Source organism: Nilaparvata lugens, chromosome X (genome assembly GCF_014356525.2).
Source record: "Nilaparvata lugens isolate BPH chromosome X, ASM1435652v1, whole genome shotgun sequence".
Lineage (NCBI taxonomy): Eukaryota > Metazoa > Arthropoda > Insecta > Hemiptera > Delphacidae > Nilaparvata > Nilaparvata lugens.
This window is the reverse complement of record NC_052518.1, coordinates 19,358,166-19,379,109: the sequence shown is the minus strand read 5'-3', so window position 1 is coordinate 19,379,109 and position 20,944 is coordinate 19,358,166. Positions and strand designations below refer to the sequence as shown.

Here is a 20,944-nt window from a genome sequence, read left to right as displayed (position 1 = left end):
ATCTTTGCACATCTCCAGCTGTAAGCACCCATGTTTCCGATCCGTAACTCACCACAGGCCTCACCAATGCTTTGTATAATTGTAATTTCGTAGCTCTAGATATCAATCGAGATTTGAACAACTTGATATTAGCATAGTATGCCCTGTTTCCCGCCATGATCCTGTTGTTAATCTCTGCTGAGACTTTCCCACTACTTGTCACAAGTGTTCCTTGATAGACAAATTCTTCTACCTGTTGAAATGTGTAGGGTCCAATTTTCATGTCTCTAGCAACTCTCCTACCTAGGCCTACTGCTGGTGACACTCTCAGATACTTTGTCTTGGCCTCATTTATCTCCAATCCCATTGGTTCACTATTGATTGCCAGTGATGTGAAGGCTTCTCTCAAGGCTGGTACTGTTCTAGCTACTATGACCAGATCGTCTGCATATCCACAAACTTGCCATAGTCTATTTACTATGGTGCTTCCATGCGTGATACCTTTTACTGCTTCATGGAGAGCCAAATTAAACAATAATGCAGACAACGCATCTCCTTGCCTTACACCGTACTTTACAGGGAAATGCCTCCCAACAGTCTTGCCTATTCTTACTCTGGAGAAGGTCTCATTTAGGGTAGCAGCCACTAGCCTTATTAATTTTGAAGGTAAGTTACTCTTATCCAGTGCTTCAAGTAGCTTTCTCCTGTATAAACTGTCGAACGCTCTCTTGTAGTCTACAAACAGCATGTGGAGACTTATATCGTGCTCTATACACTTTTCCATTGCCTGTCTCAATGTGAAGATCTGGTCCACTGTGCTCCTGCCTTTTCTAAATCCTCCTTGGTAGTCACCAAGCACTGCCTCTGCAAAAGGAGTGAGCCGTTGAAGTAGGATATTTGTGAAGGCTTTATAAGCAATGCTAAGCAAAGAGATTCCTCTATAATTTTCACAAATCATTTTATCCCCTTTTTTAAAGATTGGGCAGATCATGCTTGTCTTCCAATCATCGGGCATTTTCTCCTCTCTCCATACCATCAAAATTAATTCATACAGCTCCTTTTTCAATCTATCTCCTCCACTCTTTATCATCTCACTGAGAATGCCATCCTCACCAGGAGCTTTATTGTTCTTTAGAGCTGCTATTGCTCTCTCTAGTTCTTGAATGGTAGGTTCTGCAGTTTCTTCATCTTCCCTGTCAACATTGTGTGGCATTTCAAAACGACGGCTTGGCTGTCCATCTTCTCTCTCATTCAACACCTCCTCGAAATGCTCGGTCCACCTATTCAAGACCATCTCATTACTAACCACATGCCCATTTTTGTCTTTACAGCCGTTCAACCTTGCCTGGAACCCTTTTCTGAACCAGTTCACTTCTTTGTACAATTTTTTACTCTGGTAGGTTTCACTCAATGTTTGTAGGTGTAGAATCTTTTGCTTGATTGCTTCTCTCTTTTTCGACCTTAGTATTGATTTTGCTCTCCTTCTTAATAAATTGTAGTTTGCTCTAGCTCCTCTTGTATCTCTTTGCAACATCTTATTTCTAGCATCGTTCCTTTCCCTAATTTCTTCTTCACACTCCCTATCGAACCATTCCTGATTTCTTGCCATTTTTTCTACCCCTATGGTCTCTTTGGCAGATCTCTCTAAAATGCTCTGTATCCTCTTCCACTGAACATTCACATCCGCTTCTTCCATTTCGCTCTGTCCAAACTTTCTATCTAGATCATTTTGAAATATCTGTCTCTCTCTATCCATCCTCAACTTACTGACATCCCACTTGCACCTTTTCACCCCATTCTCCTTGCGTATATTGGCCAGTCTAAATCGTATTACAGCTCTAACCATGAAGTGGTCAGAGTCGCAGTTTGGTTCTCTCATTGTATGCACATCCAATACACCCGAGGCATGCCTTGCAGATACTAAAACATGATCAATCTGATTCACAATTTCGGTGCCTGGTGCTTTCCATGTTCCCAGGTGTATCCTTTTATGAGGAAAGCAGGTACTCCTGATAATCAATCTGTTGCTCTCTGCAAACTGCGCAACTAGAAACCCATTACTATTGGATTCTTCATGGAGTGAATATTTTCCAGCCACTGACCTAAGGGCACTTTCTCTCCCTACTTGAGCATTCAGATCCCCCAAGACCAGTACCATATCGTGTTGGCTAATCCGTTCTAATTTATTTGTTAACATGTCATAGAAATCTTCTTTTACCTGTTCATCAGCATTTTCTGTAGGGGCATAGACAGAGACCAACGTTACATTTCTAAATCTTCCCTTCAGTCTGATTATACACATTCTTTCCGATATTGGCTCAAAATTTAGTAATTTTTTTCTCATTTCAGCCGTAATGAAGAAGCCTGTACCGCCGTATCCAGTCCTATCTTCTGTACCACTATACAGCAAAGAGGAGTCTTTTTTATCGATCTGTCCTCTACCTTGCCACCTTATTTCCTGCAAAGCAACTATATCCAAATTGAATTTTGAAATTTCCAATGTTATCTCTTTCATCTTACCAGGCGCCAACATTGTTCTAACATTCCACGTTGCCACTTTCCAATCCATATCTCTCCTGATCTTAGATCGCTTATTCCGTAAATCATTATTCAAAGTTGGGTCTGTATTCCTGTTATTAATCCGAAAATCCTGTCCTATCCGAGGCTTTGTTGTGGGTTTCGCAACGAGTGTGAGTTTTTCCGGGGAAGGGTTGTTGGCCCTACGCCCAACCCCCAACCTGGAGGACCAGGGTCCTTTTTTTAGAGTTGCCATCTCCTAGGTACTTGCTTCCACTACAGCTTTCAGAGCGTAACCTACCCTGGATTTAATTTGGGTTAACTCCCTAGGTTCATCCGCCCTCTCTGCCGTTGGGATTTCTCCTCATCCGCCTTCAAGGCCGTTGACCGGCTTGCTAGTTTTGGTCCACCCCGGCTATTTAATTCCACCGGTACCTCCCATATCTGGGAGGCATTCCCCTATCCGCCACCTGGGGAGGCGCCCGATGGAGGACTAGCAACCTCTCACGGGCGTTTTTTCATTCTAATTGTGAATAAGAGCATAAACCAGAAAGTAAAAGTATTATTGCAATTTCCATGAATGAATGAATATATTTTCATCAAATCAAACCTGATCTATTCTATTTATGATCGTGATCTGGTACTCTGTTAATATCATTCCCTCTCACATACACTGTGAATATTCTATATCCTTTGGCCGAAGTTCCTAAAGGAGAAAAAATGATGATCATTTGAGAAACAAGAACAGTATTCAGTATTCATTGTACTGCATCAATGAAATAAGACAAAAAAGACGAAGTCAGACGGATAGTAGATTGGTTAGAAGTAGTCAGGAGGTGATAATAATACTGTAGAAACTGGTAAGCTCCCCCGGGCTGAAGAACTTGCTACTTTTAGGATATTGACAAGAGATAAGATTCGTTTAGCTCTTCAAAGGTGCATTGCAAACATTGGTTCACTCAAAACGATATTGTCCTTTTAATGTGAATATTGCATACTTTAACTCTCTAGTTGCAGGACTTCTTAGGCCTATGTTTTGAGCTATCAATACAGCGACCACATAATACCAATACAATTTGTACCATGTGGTTTCTGTATGAATAGGCCTTTGTCCTATTCAATAGGAAATCTAATTATAAATCACAAGATATTTTGAGGTTCCTTTGTAGATTCTGATGTTACAGAACAGTTGGCAATAAATGAGAGATTAAAAATAGTAAGGAAGAGTAGCATTAAAGGAAGCTATAGAAACACTGAATAAGAAACTGATGATATGAACTCAGAAAATCAATTATACGAACCTATGAACTGTGTAGTGGATGTCTATATTGACTAATATATGTTATGCTATAACAACTTACCAGGTATTTCGGAAATGAAAGGGTATGTTTAATTCAAGTCTTTAGTCAGCATGTAAAGGTGTACCTGTTGATATCAATTTATTGTTATAAATTAATGTCGTAGCTCAATAATTATGATGAATTGTCTGCTATAATGAGTGAATCAGCATAGCAGGAAATATGGTGAGACCCACCTACTCATATAGGAAGATGGTCTTTCTCCAAATTAAACAAACCCATTGTCCCAGTTGCAAAAAAGCCTGTTGAATTTTAATAATGATTAAATGCCAAAAGAACCAAACAGGTCAGTATTTTTTGAAAAGAAGGCGCCTCTTCTCATAGCATTCAATCATGGTTAAAGTTTGACAGGCTTCTGTGCAACCGACAGTGCTACGAAAGTACTTCTGTGCAGCGAAAGGTGGTTTCACACAGGTACAAAATTATATGCCTGATTATATATGGTAATTGTTAGAAATCTTTCGGGTATAGTTTTCAAAAACACAGTAAAAAATATTTTCAAGGAAGAATGTTTATGTAAAGTTGTTGATTTTTCAAATCAACTTCCTAGATTATATAAAAAGGTAAATTTGTTCATTACTCTAAGCATCAATATTCTCAATATTCTCAATATACTATGCTGTCTCAATATACTCAATATTCTTGTAGTGCCCACTTCACTCTGCATTTTTCAATTTGCATGAATTCTCATTTGACTCCCATCACACTTCATCCAGGGTATCAAATTTCACTTCCTCATACGAGTCATCTACACGTTTCCGTATTCGCTTTACAGTTGTAACACCAACTCCATATGCTTCAGCTATAACATGTTGAACTTTTCGAAAATTGATCAATTCAAGTCTATCGGGGTTTTCGGCTATCTTTTGGAAGAATCTGTAGACATTCCAGATGATATTCTTTTCTTGCTTCCCAATATCACTTCTTCCTCTACGTGATCCTGATTGAGTTGAGGTGTGTGCAGTATTCCGATGTTGGGTGGTGTTTCGGTATTGTGCGGTGTGGTGGTGTTGTGCAGTGTGTGTGGTGTTTCAATTTCAATTGTACAGTCCATTTCAATAAATTAATCTTTAGGCTATAGAAACACTATAAAAACTTAGATGGCATACTGTAATATACAAACTAACTATTCTACCACTTTATACTGAATTTAGAACATAACTTAATATATACAAAAATTAATAAAATTTATATCTCACTACTCTGCTATTTTTCACAGTCACTATATATCAGTTACGGAGCGAAATTGCTTACAGAACTCCAAATGACAGAATGAATTCCTCTCGCCAGTATAGCCAGTATGGTGTTGAAAGGTTGAAGGTATTCATAGTGTTTTCCAGAATTGTTCATTTATGCGTGAGGAGGTGATTATTATATTTCTCAGAAAAACTCATTGATATCCTTATGGCCTATTCACATTTCAACTCATCCAACTCCTTTTCATGCTTCTATTATTTTTCAAACACCAGCACAGCTGTTGGAAGTTATATGTATTATATCTCTATATCTATAAAAGGCTAAGCCCTGACAGACTGAAATCACACCACAGCCCAAACTACTGAGCCTAAAAACTTGAAATTTTGCACAATTGTTTTTGGTAGCCTGAAAACATCAACTAAGAAAGGATTTTCAGAAATTTGCCCCCCTGAGGGAGCTGGGGCCCCCCCAAATTTTTGTACTTTTTAACCGCTCATTGCACAGCAAAGTGATGAGGAACTTTTTTGTTAAGCTACAAAAAAAAATTGGATCTGTGCAGAAAAATTTTGATCAGGAACACAGGGGGGTTCAGGAGAGGGCATTTTTCGAAAATTTTGATGTAAAATCACACTACAGCTCAAACTAATTGTCCTACAGACTTAAAAATTTGCACAAATATTCTTCAAACATGCTAGACACACACTAAGAATGGATTTTGAGATATTTTGCCTCTAAGGGTTTGGAAGGATCCTATTTAGTAAGGCTATGAATATGGTAAGGTGAATGCCATATGGAACTGAGATAATTGACACATGATATTCCAACATATGTTGTAATCATTGGAAAGCTTAAAATAATTTTATCAATCAGCTGATCGAATTTAATTCTCTTTGGATCGAAAGCGCAAGCTTGCCACGTGTTTGTTCCATTGTTACATTCTGATTAGAACAGAGCACTGAGATTTTCTTTGGTTAGGAGTTTGTTGATAATTCTTTTTTCAAATTCAAATATTATTGCAAACAAAAATCACATTGAAAAATTTCTTAATAGACAACAAGATTACAAAAACGAGTTGTCGAACATAAACCTACATTTATTTGTAGCACGGCCAGAAAAAGACAAACTTGAGTACGGTACTAGCCGTGAGTTCATTCAATATACTGTAACTTATATTTTTGTGTTAATATTTTGTGAACAAAAAGTACGAGTTGATGAGAGATGTGAGTAATTTCTTATATTTGATCTAAATGGCTATTCATATTGTAGTAGTCGGGGTCACTTCAATCAAAGTTTTTTATTTTGTAGCTAATGAATTTCATACGTATTGATTGTCCATAATGTATCCAGTGTCCACAATGGAAGTGATTGAACTACTCAAAATTAATGGCTTACTGGTCCTTCATAGAATTTATAGTATTCCTGGTGATTGAGCCTGTCTTTTTTTAGCATTGACTATTAATAATAAAGCTTTATTTACAGCTAGCTTACCTGGCGAACTTTGTACCGCCAAAAAATAAATATATCTCATGTTCACACTTTACTTTATTTGGTGAATCATGAAATGTATCTGACAATCAATATTTTCATTTACATCTGAATACGGACTTCCTATGTGCTTAGTCATGCAGCATTCATTATTCCCAAAACATATTCTTCTCAATCAATTGGTAGTAGTATCTAACAGTAAAGTGTTGAATTGAAAAAAAAAATAGATAGGATAAATCAGTGTTAGTAGAGGCATTCTGAGAGCGCTAGACCTCTTTTTTGCTCAAACTCCCCCTCCCCCCTCCCCACCTCTCCAATTGGAGGAGGAGGAGGACAAAGGGTGCTCCTCCTCCTTTGTCCTCCACCTCCTCCTCATCCTCCTCCTTTGTCCTCCTCCTCCTCCTCCTTTGTCCTCCTCCTCCTCCTCCTCCTCCTCCTCCTCCTCCTCCTCCTTTGTCCTCCTCCTCCTCCTCCGATGGGAGAGGGGTGGAGAGGGGGGAGGGGGATTTCGAGCAAAAAAGTGGTCTAGCACTCTCAGAATGCCTCTACTAGTGTTTCAAAGATGAATTCATTGTTTTCATAGTTGTTGATTGTCAATAGATGGTCCAGGAAATATGTGATGTACAATGAATCACACAGAATTACAGATTCTTTCCATCTTCCATTTTAGGATGAATATAAGCTAGGCTAAATTTAAAAAAAATTGTAAATTATTCTGCCATTAATGAATGCAATATGAACAACTCTCTTCCATGAGGTGAATAATTTTTTTCCAACATTTTCTGGTTACTCATTGATAGGGAAGTGATAATTATTTGTATAGGTCTTCTAAGGAACCATTATCTACAGCTGGTATCAATCAACTCCAAACTACCGTTGTAATACCAGAAGCCTATACACTTTATCATAGGGTGACGTGTTTATTACAGCTGGTAGCTTTAGATGCTAAATCATAGGCCTATTATCCCAATATGATCTTGAATCATGATCATCTTTCCATTCTTCGGTAGCCGCTAGGCCGACAGGCCTGTGAAATGGATTAATAAATAATCATTATTAGCCACCCTATTAAAATATCTGGTCAGAAACCATCCCCAATATTCACACAACATATTCCCAAAGTTTCAAAAATAAAGAGTTGGCTTATACACATATGGGATAGGAAAATTATGTTTGACTCATTGTCACGTCTGAACTATAGGACTTATTAACTTGAAATTTTGCATATAGGCTAGATTCTCAATTAACCAAGGATGGTTATAGGCCTATTTTCAATTCTCCAAGATTTCATTACGTCAAGTTTTCAGATTATCAAGTTTGAAAACAGATCCTTGCGAAGTACGGGTTCCTGCTAGTATAATATAAATGCATTATGTACAATACATTACAATACATTTGTAAAACTGTGAACTATATTGTCCTCGGCATAGTCAACAATCCAGAGAAGACAAACAATACTCCCCACAATAACAATACTTCACTTTCACACTATCTCTCACACACACATTCACTTCCTCTTTTACTAGCCACCCTTAGTACAAAGTGGCAACAGTGTTGGTAGAGACGGGTGGTGGTGTCAAGCTTTAACCTTGAGGGACCCATTTTCGTTTGGCTTACTATAGTTAGAAATCTGCCTATTTTCAAAAATTGATGTTTTTCTATAAAATTCAAATACAATAACCCTTCTTCCTGGAAATATGAGTTACCTGCTCTATTATTTAGGTAAACAATGCTTGTGCATCAACAGACCAGACACACTTGCTAACTCTTCAGTCTCTCGGTGTGATTGCTTAGTAAACGTGTCTCCTTGTCTCTTGCAAACCACTTCTCGAGCTAATCGCTGTTTTCAATAAAATACGATTCATCGGGTTTAGTTATTCAGTTCTTCGATTGAAAATGTAATTCTTGAAATCCTATTTTCTTGGAAAAATAGAGCATTGCGCTCTTTTTAGCTCATCAAGGCAAACTTGTAATTTTTCAACGATAGTATTAAGGCTCGGCGGGATAGGGACCATGTCCAATTACTATCTCCATAAGCGTAATGTTAATTGGGATTCCATATAACTCGGTTGATTTTTATCTGAACGTTCCAGTCAATATCTCATTTTGAAGGTATGTTAATTCTCTATTTAAGTTGTAAAGTAGAAAATTAATATTTTTTGAGAGAACGTTTATATTCATCTATTTTTTTTTCTTCTTGATTTTTATAGCACCTAGTTAAAGACTAATAAGCTATTCTATTTTGACATAAATTGATAAGAATATTGTTTGTGAAGGTAAAACCCATTGGTTAAGCCTTCTATATTGGTCAAGGATTAAATAAAGATTATTTTTAGCATAAAAGGATACAGTATTCTGCCTTTGCACTTCCAATTGAACACTTTAGCACTAAACTAATTCGTGTGGCTTTCTGCGTTGCAGTCTTCTTACTCCATGCACGTTGAGCAGCTGGATTGCTTCCACGTTCACATGTTGATGAAGTCTTTTCTCATGTTTTTCTGCAAATCTTTAGATTTCACTGATGACTGTCGCCACTCCCAGGTCGCGGTGGAGATCAGAGTTCCTGATGTACCAAGGAGCGTCTACACAACTTCTGAGTACTTTGTTCTGGAAGCGCTGGATGATGTCGATATTGGATGGTTGGGTGCAGCCCCAGAGTTGAATTCCGTAGGTCCACACCGGCTTGAGAATCTGCTTGTAGAGAAGCAATTTGTTATAATTTGACAACTTTGATGTCCTCCCAAGTAGCCAGTACATTTTCTTGAATTTTATGCCAAGTTGTTCTCTCTTCTTCTTCACATGCTCCTTCCATCTGAGCTTGGCATCCAGCGTCATGCCTAGATACTTTGCAGTGTTGGAGTAGGGTACAATATTCCCATTGAGTGTTAAGGGGATATATTGAACTCTTCTGTTTGTAAAGTTGACTTGAACTGATTTTGCTTCATTCAATTTTATAAGCCAGTGTTTTGTCCAAACATTTATTCTGTTGACTGCCACCTGCAATTTCTCTGTAGAGACTTCAACAGTTTCACCAACTGATAAAACTGCTATATATTCATCTATTAAGTGAGAAACTTTTATGATTTTTCCTGGCGTTCTTTATGAATATATTGGAAATTCATCTCGCAACTTGAATTCGTTTTGATGAGTTCTAATGAAATTAATTTTTTCATAAAAATCTACACATCCGTACGGTTTTTAAATGGAATCTAGCGAAGGAGATTTTGGTCTGCAAGCCACTGAAAAATGGAGTTGTTAAACAGAGTACATTGACAGACCCTTACACGCATGCAAAAGCAGTGTGTGACCGCCATCAGTTGTCTGGAGGGGTGCCGGTTCATGGGCTTTGTATCCCTGTAAACAATAGCCTGTACACTTCCATTTCCTTTTGAAACTTATTCACAGAAAGAATTCACAAGTAAAGGCATCTTGACCTGAGAGTGGACAAAATATAATCAGTATTATTTTCAGTTGACCCTTGAAAGCACTCGTCTTCAGTACAAGCCAAAGTCGATCAACTTCTGTTTGAAAAGTGTTCCTCAGTTAGTTTGGAACTATCATGTCTGTGCACATGTGTTTGTGTGTAGGTCTATGTGTTATAGTGTTCAAAGTTATCAAAAGTAACTGAAAAGTATGGCTAATATGAATAACGTTGATATAAAATTGAATTTTCAGTAAAAACCTCACAAGTGTCAAAATTTTAAATTTCATCGGAGATAAAAATATTTTAAGTTGCATTCACAATGTATGAAACTAATGCGACAAATAGGTACTTTTAATATTTTTGGTAGCAGTTGACATTTTGACACTTAAGATACACGGGATGTTCACTTATTACTTGGATTCCAATTTATAGAATTATTTTATTCTATAGGAGTCACTTTTGGGCTGTCTTATCTATAAATATAGTCATTATTGTAAAAAAGAATATTTTTAGTCATCATTTTTCCTAATTTTCATACTTTTAGCTTCCATGGTTTACAGTGTCAATTAGCAAACTTGAGACCATGAATTCAAACAAAATATTATAAAAATATTCAATGAGATCAAAGAATGATGAAGAAAGTAATATTTGAACGAATAGCTTGGACCTAACATTTGTCATTGACATAGATTTCACAGACTGAAAAATCATGTACAAACATGAGAATGTGAGAATTTACTTAACAGCAACGAGCGATGATAATAATATGTTAACAGTAGAACTTGATTTGATTGGATAATATGAAATACACAGATACAAATATTTCATTTTACGAACTCGGAGGTAAAGTAGATTATTTGACTGAGGATGATGCCCACATGAGCTTCACGGTTGACGATTGTGAGTGGGTCATAAAACTGATGATGATGAGAGATGAGTGGAATGATTCGCCGGAACCATTAGAATGTATTTGATTGAACTGAAGGTGCACTCTACTTGAACTAGAGTAGCCTCCTCTCATGCTGTTTCTAGCTTTCTAGGGGACATCGTCTCTTGAATCAACTGCCACATGATACATCCGAGGCGATAAGTTATAATTCAATTATAGAAAATAACTAGTACCCTTGTAATATTTTTAAATTAAATACGACTAGTTTCGACATTTATGTCATTCTCAAGTGTCCGTTTTCAAATGAACTAATACTTTGTAGTTAACAAATAACAATTTTTTCAGCAGCTGACACGTTTTTAATTAGTTGTAGAGTGATTTGTTCAAAAGTGGATCTAACTGATTGGGTTGGCATTCGGAAATCAGCTAATAATCAGCCAATCGGAGAGCTTCGTGCCCTGCCGACTCGCCTGAAAAGGCCTAAAAAACGCTTCGAATAGTTTGTCCCGTACTGTATATTGTCATTTTACTCTCAGCATTCTACTTTCTCAAGTCTGAGTTAATTTTTTTACGAGCAATTCCAACACAGAGGTTCAACCTGAAGAGGAATACACTGCGGACATCCATATGTTATGGTATCGTATTACTGAATATTATTAAACTTGAAAAGTTTTGTATTATCATGATTGTATTCTTGCTATATGTTTTTAAACTTTACAAAATTGCAGTGAAATGAATAAATTATTATTATTATTTATAAGTCAAAAAGTTTTCATGAGGAAACTATGATTTTATTATGTAATAGTATATTTATATCATGGTACTGTATTATGGTATAATGATATAAATGGAAAACTCTGATAAAGCGAACTGCACTATACACTATAGATGTTTATTTTTACATAACCTTCAACTTTCTCGTGAAAAAATAATTCTAATAAATTTTTGAATGCAAAAAGTTTCAATAAATTACTGAATGCACAAAATTCTTCTCAAGAAGTATTTTAAAAAGAATTGAATTTACAATAATTTACCTAAAAATAGATCAATAATCTATTCAGAGATATTAATATTGGATTACCTGGGTGGCGGGAACCAGTATGCATGAAGCATGTCGATAGGAATTCGTTTACATCCTCCATTGATTGGTTTTTTTTTCGCGCGACCTCTTCAAAATCTACCTCATCCTCCCACGGCAAGTGGCCAGTCAACAAGTGAATGACGTTATAAGCAACCATTTCTAGATCGCCACGTCTAGTGATTACTGAAAGTGAACATTTTCATAATAATTAACATCTGAATTGTATCACAGAAAAAAAACGTTATCCAAATTAGGTTATATACATAATGAATACTCCACTCCATTCACAGTTCTAGAACGTTTCGTTGTTTCTTTCTAAATCTACAATCCCCTCAGAGTTATATTTAGTAAATCTATAAGCAGAGAGCAGTGCACACAATTCCACTTGTTCAATGAATTGGCTGATAAATTGCGATTGACATCGACAACTATCATAGTCTTCTTGAATCAATGTTAAAACAGGCTCAAGGCGCTCAAGTACAGTGAGAAACTGGATAAAATCACCGCTATAGGTGCTATATACTAACAAACAATAAGGAAACTTTTCTCCAACACTATTGCTGTACTCTTATCTCTCAAATCCCAGCTGGAGAGAACAATCCAAGACTGAAGCAGCCAAACCTCTTGCCACGAAAATAGGAGCAACAATTGGAATTATTATTATAGTATTGGTGATGTGGATTTTTGTTACATATATTCATCATTATGACATTCGTCCTAACAAGGATAGTCTGATTTTGAATGACTATAATTACTTCAATGGTCTCCAAATTTCAACAGAATGTTATATAATTTATTTATTCATATTATACAACATATAAAATTCAGCTGAAATTTTGAATTTATCAGATCAATTAATTTCCAAGCATGAAACCAAACAAAAAATAATTGAAAATTTCACTTGCAACCACGATGGCAGTGATTAACAGAAGTGATACTGAAACGAGGCGTAAGCAAAGGAAGAATGTCACAACCTAATGGAGCGTTGGGGACTTTGCAGCACTAATGCTGGTACCAATTCTCTACTTTCTTGGACGCCCGCCCAGTAGATTCACTACTTTTTACTCACTCTGTAGTACCAAATGCAGTAGCCCATCGCATTATATGGATACACATAGGGCCTACTACGGTTATTCCAGAAAACGTAGGCTCTGTGCAAGCATCAGTGCTTCAAAATACCCGACGTTTGAGTGCTTTCTTTAAAATGGCGTGATACAACGTTAGGCCTTTGTTTGCAGCTCTTTACAGTAGCCTATCACTTCTGTTAATTATGCGTTTTCTGTAATTGCGCAATTCACTAAACTCAGAAACTCTGTATATACAGGATTTACAGTATATTTCAATGACATATTTCTACAGAGCTACTTGATTTGTTGGTTGAAAAATAACACCATAATACCCTTTCTTAAAAGAAAATATATATATAAAATATAAAAAACGTTTTAATATAAAATACAAAAACAACTAGTTTCGGATGTTCAATTCATTTTCAAGTTTTTAAAAATATTATCTTATATTAAAAAGTTTTTAAAAAAAGGGTACTATGGTATTATTTTTCAACTAACACTATATTAGTAAATTGTTGGTAGACTCATTACTATATACATTTGGAAGATAGAGCTGTATACTTACGTCGATTGTGTCCGTCTCTTGAAGTGAAAGCAGAACTTTGAATACTTGCACTTCCGTGGGCGATGGGGATGTCACCTTGTGGGTAGCGACGGGCTTCACCGAAGTCTAGCAAATAGACCGGGGCTTGATTTGGCAGTCCAAGGACGATGTTGTCTGGCTTTATGTTTGAATGAACATAGCCATGACTGTGCAGGAATTCCAGAGCGTCAATCTGATGAGAGAGAAAAGCACAAACATGCTCACAATAAGTCAGTATCTGCAAGTAGGTACCTCAAGAATACAATACAAATCTGATAAAGCATTAAGAAATATGAAAAATTAATTCCAGATATATATAGAAAAGTAGTTAATAGAGTTTGATTTCCTTATATTATGGGAAGTATCCTTTATTACTTTTCAAGAATAATATCAAGCAAGGATCGCAGAGAAAGTTCTTTTTCCCTATATTGCCAGTTGAAGATTATGTCTATTCGATATTCTTTTCGAGGTTCTAAAAGTTTTTTACCTGAAAAGTGGGAACATTGGAACGGACAACTTATACTACAATATGAGAATCTCTAATAGACTGCTGTATAAGACCCCAAAAGTAAAAAAATTCATTTTTGTATTTAGGGCCTTACATCTTCAACAAAATACCATATGACCTAAGGACATGTTCTTCTCCTACTCTTTTCTGCAAGGGAACTAAGAAATGGCTGTTTGAAATAAACGACACTTGACTTTAAAGAACTATTTTTAGATAGAATAATGCTAATAGATATGTGTTGTTGTTCCATTGTTTTCATTTTAAATCATTCCATTGTGTTGTGCTGCAGGCAATATCGATGCCACTGAATGAACATTTATGAGGATTAGACATAAACTATATTGTGTTTATTTAAAATTACAATAGCTTGATTACACACTGGCCACGCTTACTTGATGTAGAGGTCACAATTCATTTCCAAAAATTGTTTTTTATGGTGGAAATAAGATTCATTATTCACTATTATAAGGATATTATTTTGTACTTACCATGTGATAGGCGATCGTACATGTAGGTTTTATATGCATTGTTCCTTGTTGCAATAGAACTCTCTGCACATCAGTTCCATATCTAGGAATGATTAGGAAACGGCATTCCTCTGTTCGTGAGAAATAAGATCCCGAATTGACATATTCTGGGATGGGAAGAGCCGTCATGTTCTTCTCTACCATCCAGGTTTGGACTGAAACATTACATTTCAATCATGTTAATTGGTGCTTCGAAAGATACGCATCTTATTAAATGATTGCAAATAGATAATCGAACACGCCCATTTCTCATCTGAAGCATCAAAAAGAAAGAAAAAAGTAACCAGGATGAACTAGGAGAAGGTTAAAAAGAAGAAGAAGAAGATAAAGAAGAATCATTTGCACTTCATGAATCAAACAGATGATATGAATGCTCAAGGTTCAGCAATAATAATTGATATAGTTTTAAAATGTTTACACTTCTCTCGTTTACGTGGATACTAAATGGAGCTGAACAAAACAATAATATTGCAAGCAAATGTATTGGATATCTGATCAGTGGATAAAAGTAGGTAAAGTTGGGAGCTTTTCATAAAATTGAAAATTCGAAAAGTTGAATAGATCAATAAATAATGATAAATAGATGAAATCAAAACTTACCTTGTGCAGTTTGGGCTACTGCATAGTAACACATGTTTTCTTTCATCAGTGAATGATTCAGAAAGCGCTCCTGTAAAAAATTATTAGACACTTTCATTACATAAAACAGTGAAGGGTGATATTATTTTCGGGCTTTCCCTACTCAGCATAAAAAGTGTTTCGATAAAAAGAAGAGAATTAAATATATTTATACATTCAATTTTCTTTAATTTAAAAAAAAAATACTCTTCATTGTAATACACAGAATTGAATGTACATTAAGTTTGTAGATATATCACTTACTTATATAGTAAAATTATTCAAGTTACTGAGTTATAGTATTTAAGCTACTAATAAATGATTTATAGTAGAATTTAATGTTTTTAAAAAAGGGTACTATGGTATTATTTTTCAACTAACACTATATTAGTAAATTGTTGGTAGACTCATTACTATATACATTTGGAAGATAGAGCTGTATACTTACGTCGATTGTGTCCGTCTCTTGAAGTGAAAGCAGAACTTTCAATACTAGCACTTCCGTGGGCGATGGGGATGTCACCTTGTGGGTAGCGACGGGCTTCACCGAAGTCTAGCAAATAGACCGGGGCTTGATTTGGCAGTCCAAGGACGATGTTGTCTGGCTTTATGTTTGAATGAACATAGCCATGACTGTGCAGGAATTCCAGAGCGTCAATCTGATGAGAGAGAAAAGCACAAACATGCTCACAATAAGTCAGTATCTGCAAGTAGGTACCTCAAGAATACAATACAAATCTGATAAAGCATTAAGAAATATGAAAAATTAATTCCAGATATATATAGAAAAGTAGTTAATAGAGTTTGATTTCCTTATATTATGGGAAGTATCCTTTATTACTTTTCAAGAATAATATCAAGCAAGGATCGCAGAGAAAGTTCTTTTTCCCTATATTGCCAGTTGAAGATTATGTCTATTCGATATTGTTTTCGAGGTTCTGAAAGTTTTTTACCTGAAAAGTGTGAACATTGGAACGGACAACTTATACTACAATATGAGAATCTCTAATAGACTGCTGTATAAGACCGCAAAAGTAAAAAAATTCATTTTTGTATTTAGGGCCTTACATCTTCAACAAAATACCATATGACCTAAGGACATGTTCTTCTCCTACTCTTTTCTGCAAGGGAACTAAGAAATTGCTGTTTGAAATAAACGACACTTGACTTTAAAGAACTATTTTTAGATAGCATAATGCTAATAGATATGTGTTGTTGTTCCATTGTTTTCATTTTAAATCATTCCATTGTATTGTGCTGCAGGCAATATCGATGCCACTGAATGAACAGTTATGAGGATTAGACATAAACTATATTGTGTTTATTTAAAATTACAATAGCTTGATTACACACTGGCCACGCTTACTTGATGTAGAGGTCACAATTCATTTCCAAAAATTGTTTTTTATGGTGGAAATAAGATTCATTATTATTATCATTATTCACTATTATAAGGATATTATTTTGTACTTACCATGTGATAAGCGATCGTACATGTAGGTTTTATATGCATTGTTCCTTGTTGCAATAGAACTCTCTGCACATCAGTTCCATATCTAGGAATGATTAGGAAACGGCATTCCTCTGTTCGTGAGAAATAAGATCCCGAATTGACATATTCTGGGATGGGAAGAGCCGTCATGTTCTTCTCTACCATCCAGGTTTGGACTGAAACATTACATTTCAATCATGTTAATTGGTTCCTCGAAAGATACGCATCTTATTAAATGATTGCAAATAGATAATCGAACACGCCCATTTCTCATCTGAAGCATCAAAAAAGAAAGAAAAAAGTAACCAGGATAAACTAGGAGAAGGTTAAAAAGAAGAAGAAGAAGATAAAGAAGAATCATTTGCACTTTATGAATCAAACAGATGATATGAATGCTCAAGGTTCAGCAATAATTGATATAGTTTTAAAATGTTTACACTTCTCTCGTTTACGTGGATACTAAATGGAGCTGAACAAAACAATAATATTGCAAGCAAATGTATTGGATATCTGATCAGTGGATAAAAGTAGGTAAAGTTGGGAGCTTTTCATAAAATTGAAAATTCGAAAAGTTGAATAGATCAATAAATAATGATAAATAGATGAAATCAAAACTTACCTTGTGCAGTTTGGGCTACTGCATAGTAACACATGTTTTCTTTCATCAGTGAATGATTCAGAAAGCGCTCCTGTAAAAAATTATTAGACACTTTCATTACATAAAACAGTGAAGGGTGATATTATTTTCGGGCTTTCCCTACTCAGCATAAAAAGTGTTTCGATAAAAAGAAGAGAATTAAATATATTTATACATTCAATTTTCTTTAATTTAAAAAAAAAATACTCTTCATTGTAATACACAGAATTGAATGTACATTAAGTTTGTAGATATATCACTTACTTATATAGTAAAATTATTCAAGTTACTGAGTTATAGTATTTAAGCTACTAATAAATGATTTATAGTAGAATTTAATGTTTTTTAAAGATTCATTGAAGTTTCAATTATATTCAAAGCCCCTATAGGACTGGACAACATGATAAATAGCATTCAAAGATCATTTATTAACTTTGCTGCAAAGACTTGTATGGTTTTTGCTGTGGCAGATGACGGTAAGAGAAAATTTTAGAGACGTCAAGACAGAATTATTGCAAAAATGAGGAAAATGAGGAAGCATTTCACATGGGGACGAATTGGACATCTGCATTTAACATGCTGAAGAGCTCTATAGAGTTCTTAATTCAAGAAATATTTATTAAATAGTAATATTGCTTCATCAATGGATTCACAATTCGCTATTTCAAAATAATATCAAGTTTGGCACTGGTATCATATTATGTCTGTTGAAAGGGAGACCACTGGAGGAGCCGACTTCGATATAAATAGCATTTATTCGTATTTAAAAATCACTCCAATTTGGTTCGAACCCCATTCATCACATGCTGCAAAATATGTTATCCCAAGGAAGTTCATATGAGAATTAGTAACTCCATAAAATCAGATGTTAAAAAACGCACCTTTAGTGGAATTCCTGCATTTATTATTTATTATCACAGCTTCAATATTTATTCAAAATTAGAATATCATTGATAAACTTATGATGACAGCCACTGATGTCGTAATAGTATGTAATTCACATGGAGTTTGTACTAAAAAAAAAGGTTAGTGGCTCCATATGTGCATGTTCTATTCATATTTTGAAAAACGGTGTTTGACACAAAGAGTAGATTTTCATTTTTCAATCTAAATATCATGGAAATCAGCAATTAGTTTGAATATATTTTACAACAAAAATCAATGTTTCTGTTTGGGCTTGATACTCGAAAATGTGCATAAAACCAGCATGAAACATGTCGTTACATTAATAACCAAACTGCTATTTTTTATTTGAAAATACTACACTTTCAAATTCTATTGATTAGTGGAAAAAATATATGGAAAATCAACAGCAAAACATTATAATTGAAGCTACTGTAACGCTTCATACAAAATATTACTATAATATAATAGGCCTATTACTACTATATTAATATAATAAATTTTAGAATTAAATTGATTGAATACCTGTATAGATATTCGCTGATTGTCCATTATATATTAGTTTTCCTACACGCCATTTCTTGTTATTGTTGTCTACTACTATTTTTCCTGCCCGTAGTTGTGGCGGTGTCTTGTCGGCGGCATCTACATTAATTGGCGGAAGCGAATGGCTTCGTCTATCCATTACCGTATCAAAATCTGAAACAAATCGAAGTAGGCTATAGCACTTTAATAAGCAGTCATTAGAATTGCAATTGCATGATTAAGAATAGAGTATGATAATCGAAAAGTGTGTAGCCTATAGTGAGCTGCACGTTATAATGACAGTATTGATTAACTTTGGTGCTGCTATCCTTGTCTATCATATGACAAAACATGTAGTACTATCCATTTCTAGCTCCACAACGATGCCAATTATGCTTTTGACACTGTAGAAATATCATGAATTAAGGCAGAGATTATTAAGGCAGAGATAATTGTATTCGTTCTAACTCAGAAGTTCTTCTCTCCAAGTAACATCTTCAACATCTTTTATAGAAGCTAGAAGCGCCTCCATGTGGTGCGCCTGGATACCCAAATGCAGGATGGAGACCGGAATTTAGGGAACTGAATCGAATACATGCCCGCCATAGCGGACAGGCAAGAACAACTGCCATTGGGATGTCTGTTCCTGGGATACATACTTTTAACCCCTGGGCAGGAGTGTTGGTGAGGGTTTTTGGTTGGCGGTGATCAGCAATATATGAGCATTTGATTTTTGTTTGTTGACTGCTACGTTTTTATGGTGCAATCTAGCTCGCGTCCGTGAAATTATTACACGTGCATCCTTGGTTCATACTAAATGAGCTAGAGCTGCTGGCAGCCAGACTTATCTTAGGATCTCCTGGCCAGTTTGACACATCAAATGGAAAAATTCAATTCAAATGGTCCTTCTCAGGACCACACAACTAGAATTATAGGTGATATTATTAGAATTTGCCAAATTAATGTAGAAGGAATAAGCTATGCTAAGAGTCAGTACCTATCCAAACTTTCAAGTAAGCACAAAATAGACGTGACTGTCAGGAGATTCACGCAGATAGTGAGCAGCAGCTTGTGGCAAGGGGAAGGATACCAGGCTATGAGGTTTCAGGGGAAACTAACAATAAGCATCATGGATGTGCAACATATATACGAAATAACATAGAAAATGCTTATCTTGTGTGAGCAAAGTCAAGCAATAACATCGAAACAGTGATAGAGATGGTGGAGGATACAAGTAAAGTTAATGTAGGTATATAAGCCCCCTCCAGCAACCTGGTCACCTGAGGTGCTGCCAGATATGCCTCACCCTGCTGTATACATTGGAGACTTCAACAGTCACCACATCATGTGGCGTTATAATAAGAATGGTGAAGCTCTTGTGGGCTGGGCTGAGAGGAACAATATGAGCCTCATATTCAATGCCAAAGATAGAGGAACGTTTAAATCAGCTGCATGGAATAGGGAATACAATCCAGATTTGTGCTTTGTTACCCATAACAAAGACAATCAGCCATTGCAAACATCTCGTAGAGTACTGGACAATTTTCCACACAGTCAACACCGCCCAGTTGTGGTTGATCTGGGAATTCAAATTCCAATAATTCGATTCATTCCACAACCTAGATGGAACTTTAAGAGAGCAAACTGGAAAGAATTCACTCACGAGCTTGATGCAGTGGTAAGGTGGATACCCCCTGTATGCAAGAATTATGATCGTTTTTTGAAAGCTGTAATTGCAACTGCTAAAAGGAAAATTCCTAGGGGTTATCGAAAAGAGTACATCCCTGGATGGAGTAGTGAATGTAAACAGCTATATGAGGCTTATCTGGAGACTGAGAACCCAGATGTAGCCACAGAGCTCCTCCATACCTTAGACTTTGAAAGGCGGGAAAAATGGATGGAAACTACTAAATATCTGGATTTTAAGAAATCTAGCAGAAAAGCCTGGAGTCTACTAAGAAAGCTGGGTGGAGGAAGTGCTGTCATTCATAAGACCCTTATGGTTACTCCGAATAAGATTGCAAGCAGAATGGTTACTCTGTCCAGAGCATCTCGGGACCCTCAGCATACAAAAGAAATTAAAAAATCTTTTACTACAATGAGGAAAAATGCTCCTGCCCGCTCAGAGTTTGCAAGAGACTTTACATTGGATGA

The 20,944-nt window shown here is 35.9% G+C and overlaps 1 protein-coding gene across 1 annotated transcript; it reads right to left on the bottom strand.

Annotated features, from left to right (window-relative positions):
- Positions 1-9,044: 9,044 nt before the first annotated feature.
- On the bottom strand, positions 9,045-15,312 carry LOC111050409 (serine/threonine-protein kinase VRK1-like). Its single transcript, XM_039441846.1, has 6 exons — positions 15,216-15,312; positions 14,577-14,770; positions 13,563-13,773; positions 11,931-12,113; positions 9,815-9,930; positions 9,045-9,227 (listed from the first exon to the last, which is right to left on the bottom strand). The coding sequence occupies exons 1-6, from the start codon at positions 15,310-15,312 to the stop codon at positions 9,045-9,047; spliced, it is 984 nt and encodes a 327-aa protein (XP_039297780.1).
- Positions 15,313-20,944: the final 5,632 nt, after the last annotated feature.

Coding starts and splice junctions, on each gene's coding strand:
- LOC111050409 (XM_039441846.1), bottom strand. CDS start 15,312: ATGAAAGTGTCTAATAATTTTTTACAGGAGCGCTTTCTGAATCATTCA. Junction 9,931..11,930: donor TACTGGTTCCCGCCACCCAG/GTAATCCAATAT, acceptor TCTGTGAATAAG/TTTCAAAAGGAAATGGAAGT. Junction 9,228..9,814: donor GCTTTTGCATGCGTGTAAGG/GTCTGTCAATGT, acceptor CTCTACAAGCAG/ATTCTCAAGCCGGTGTGGAC.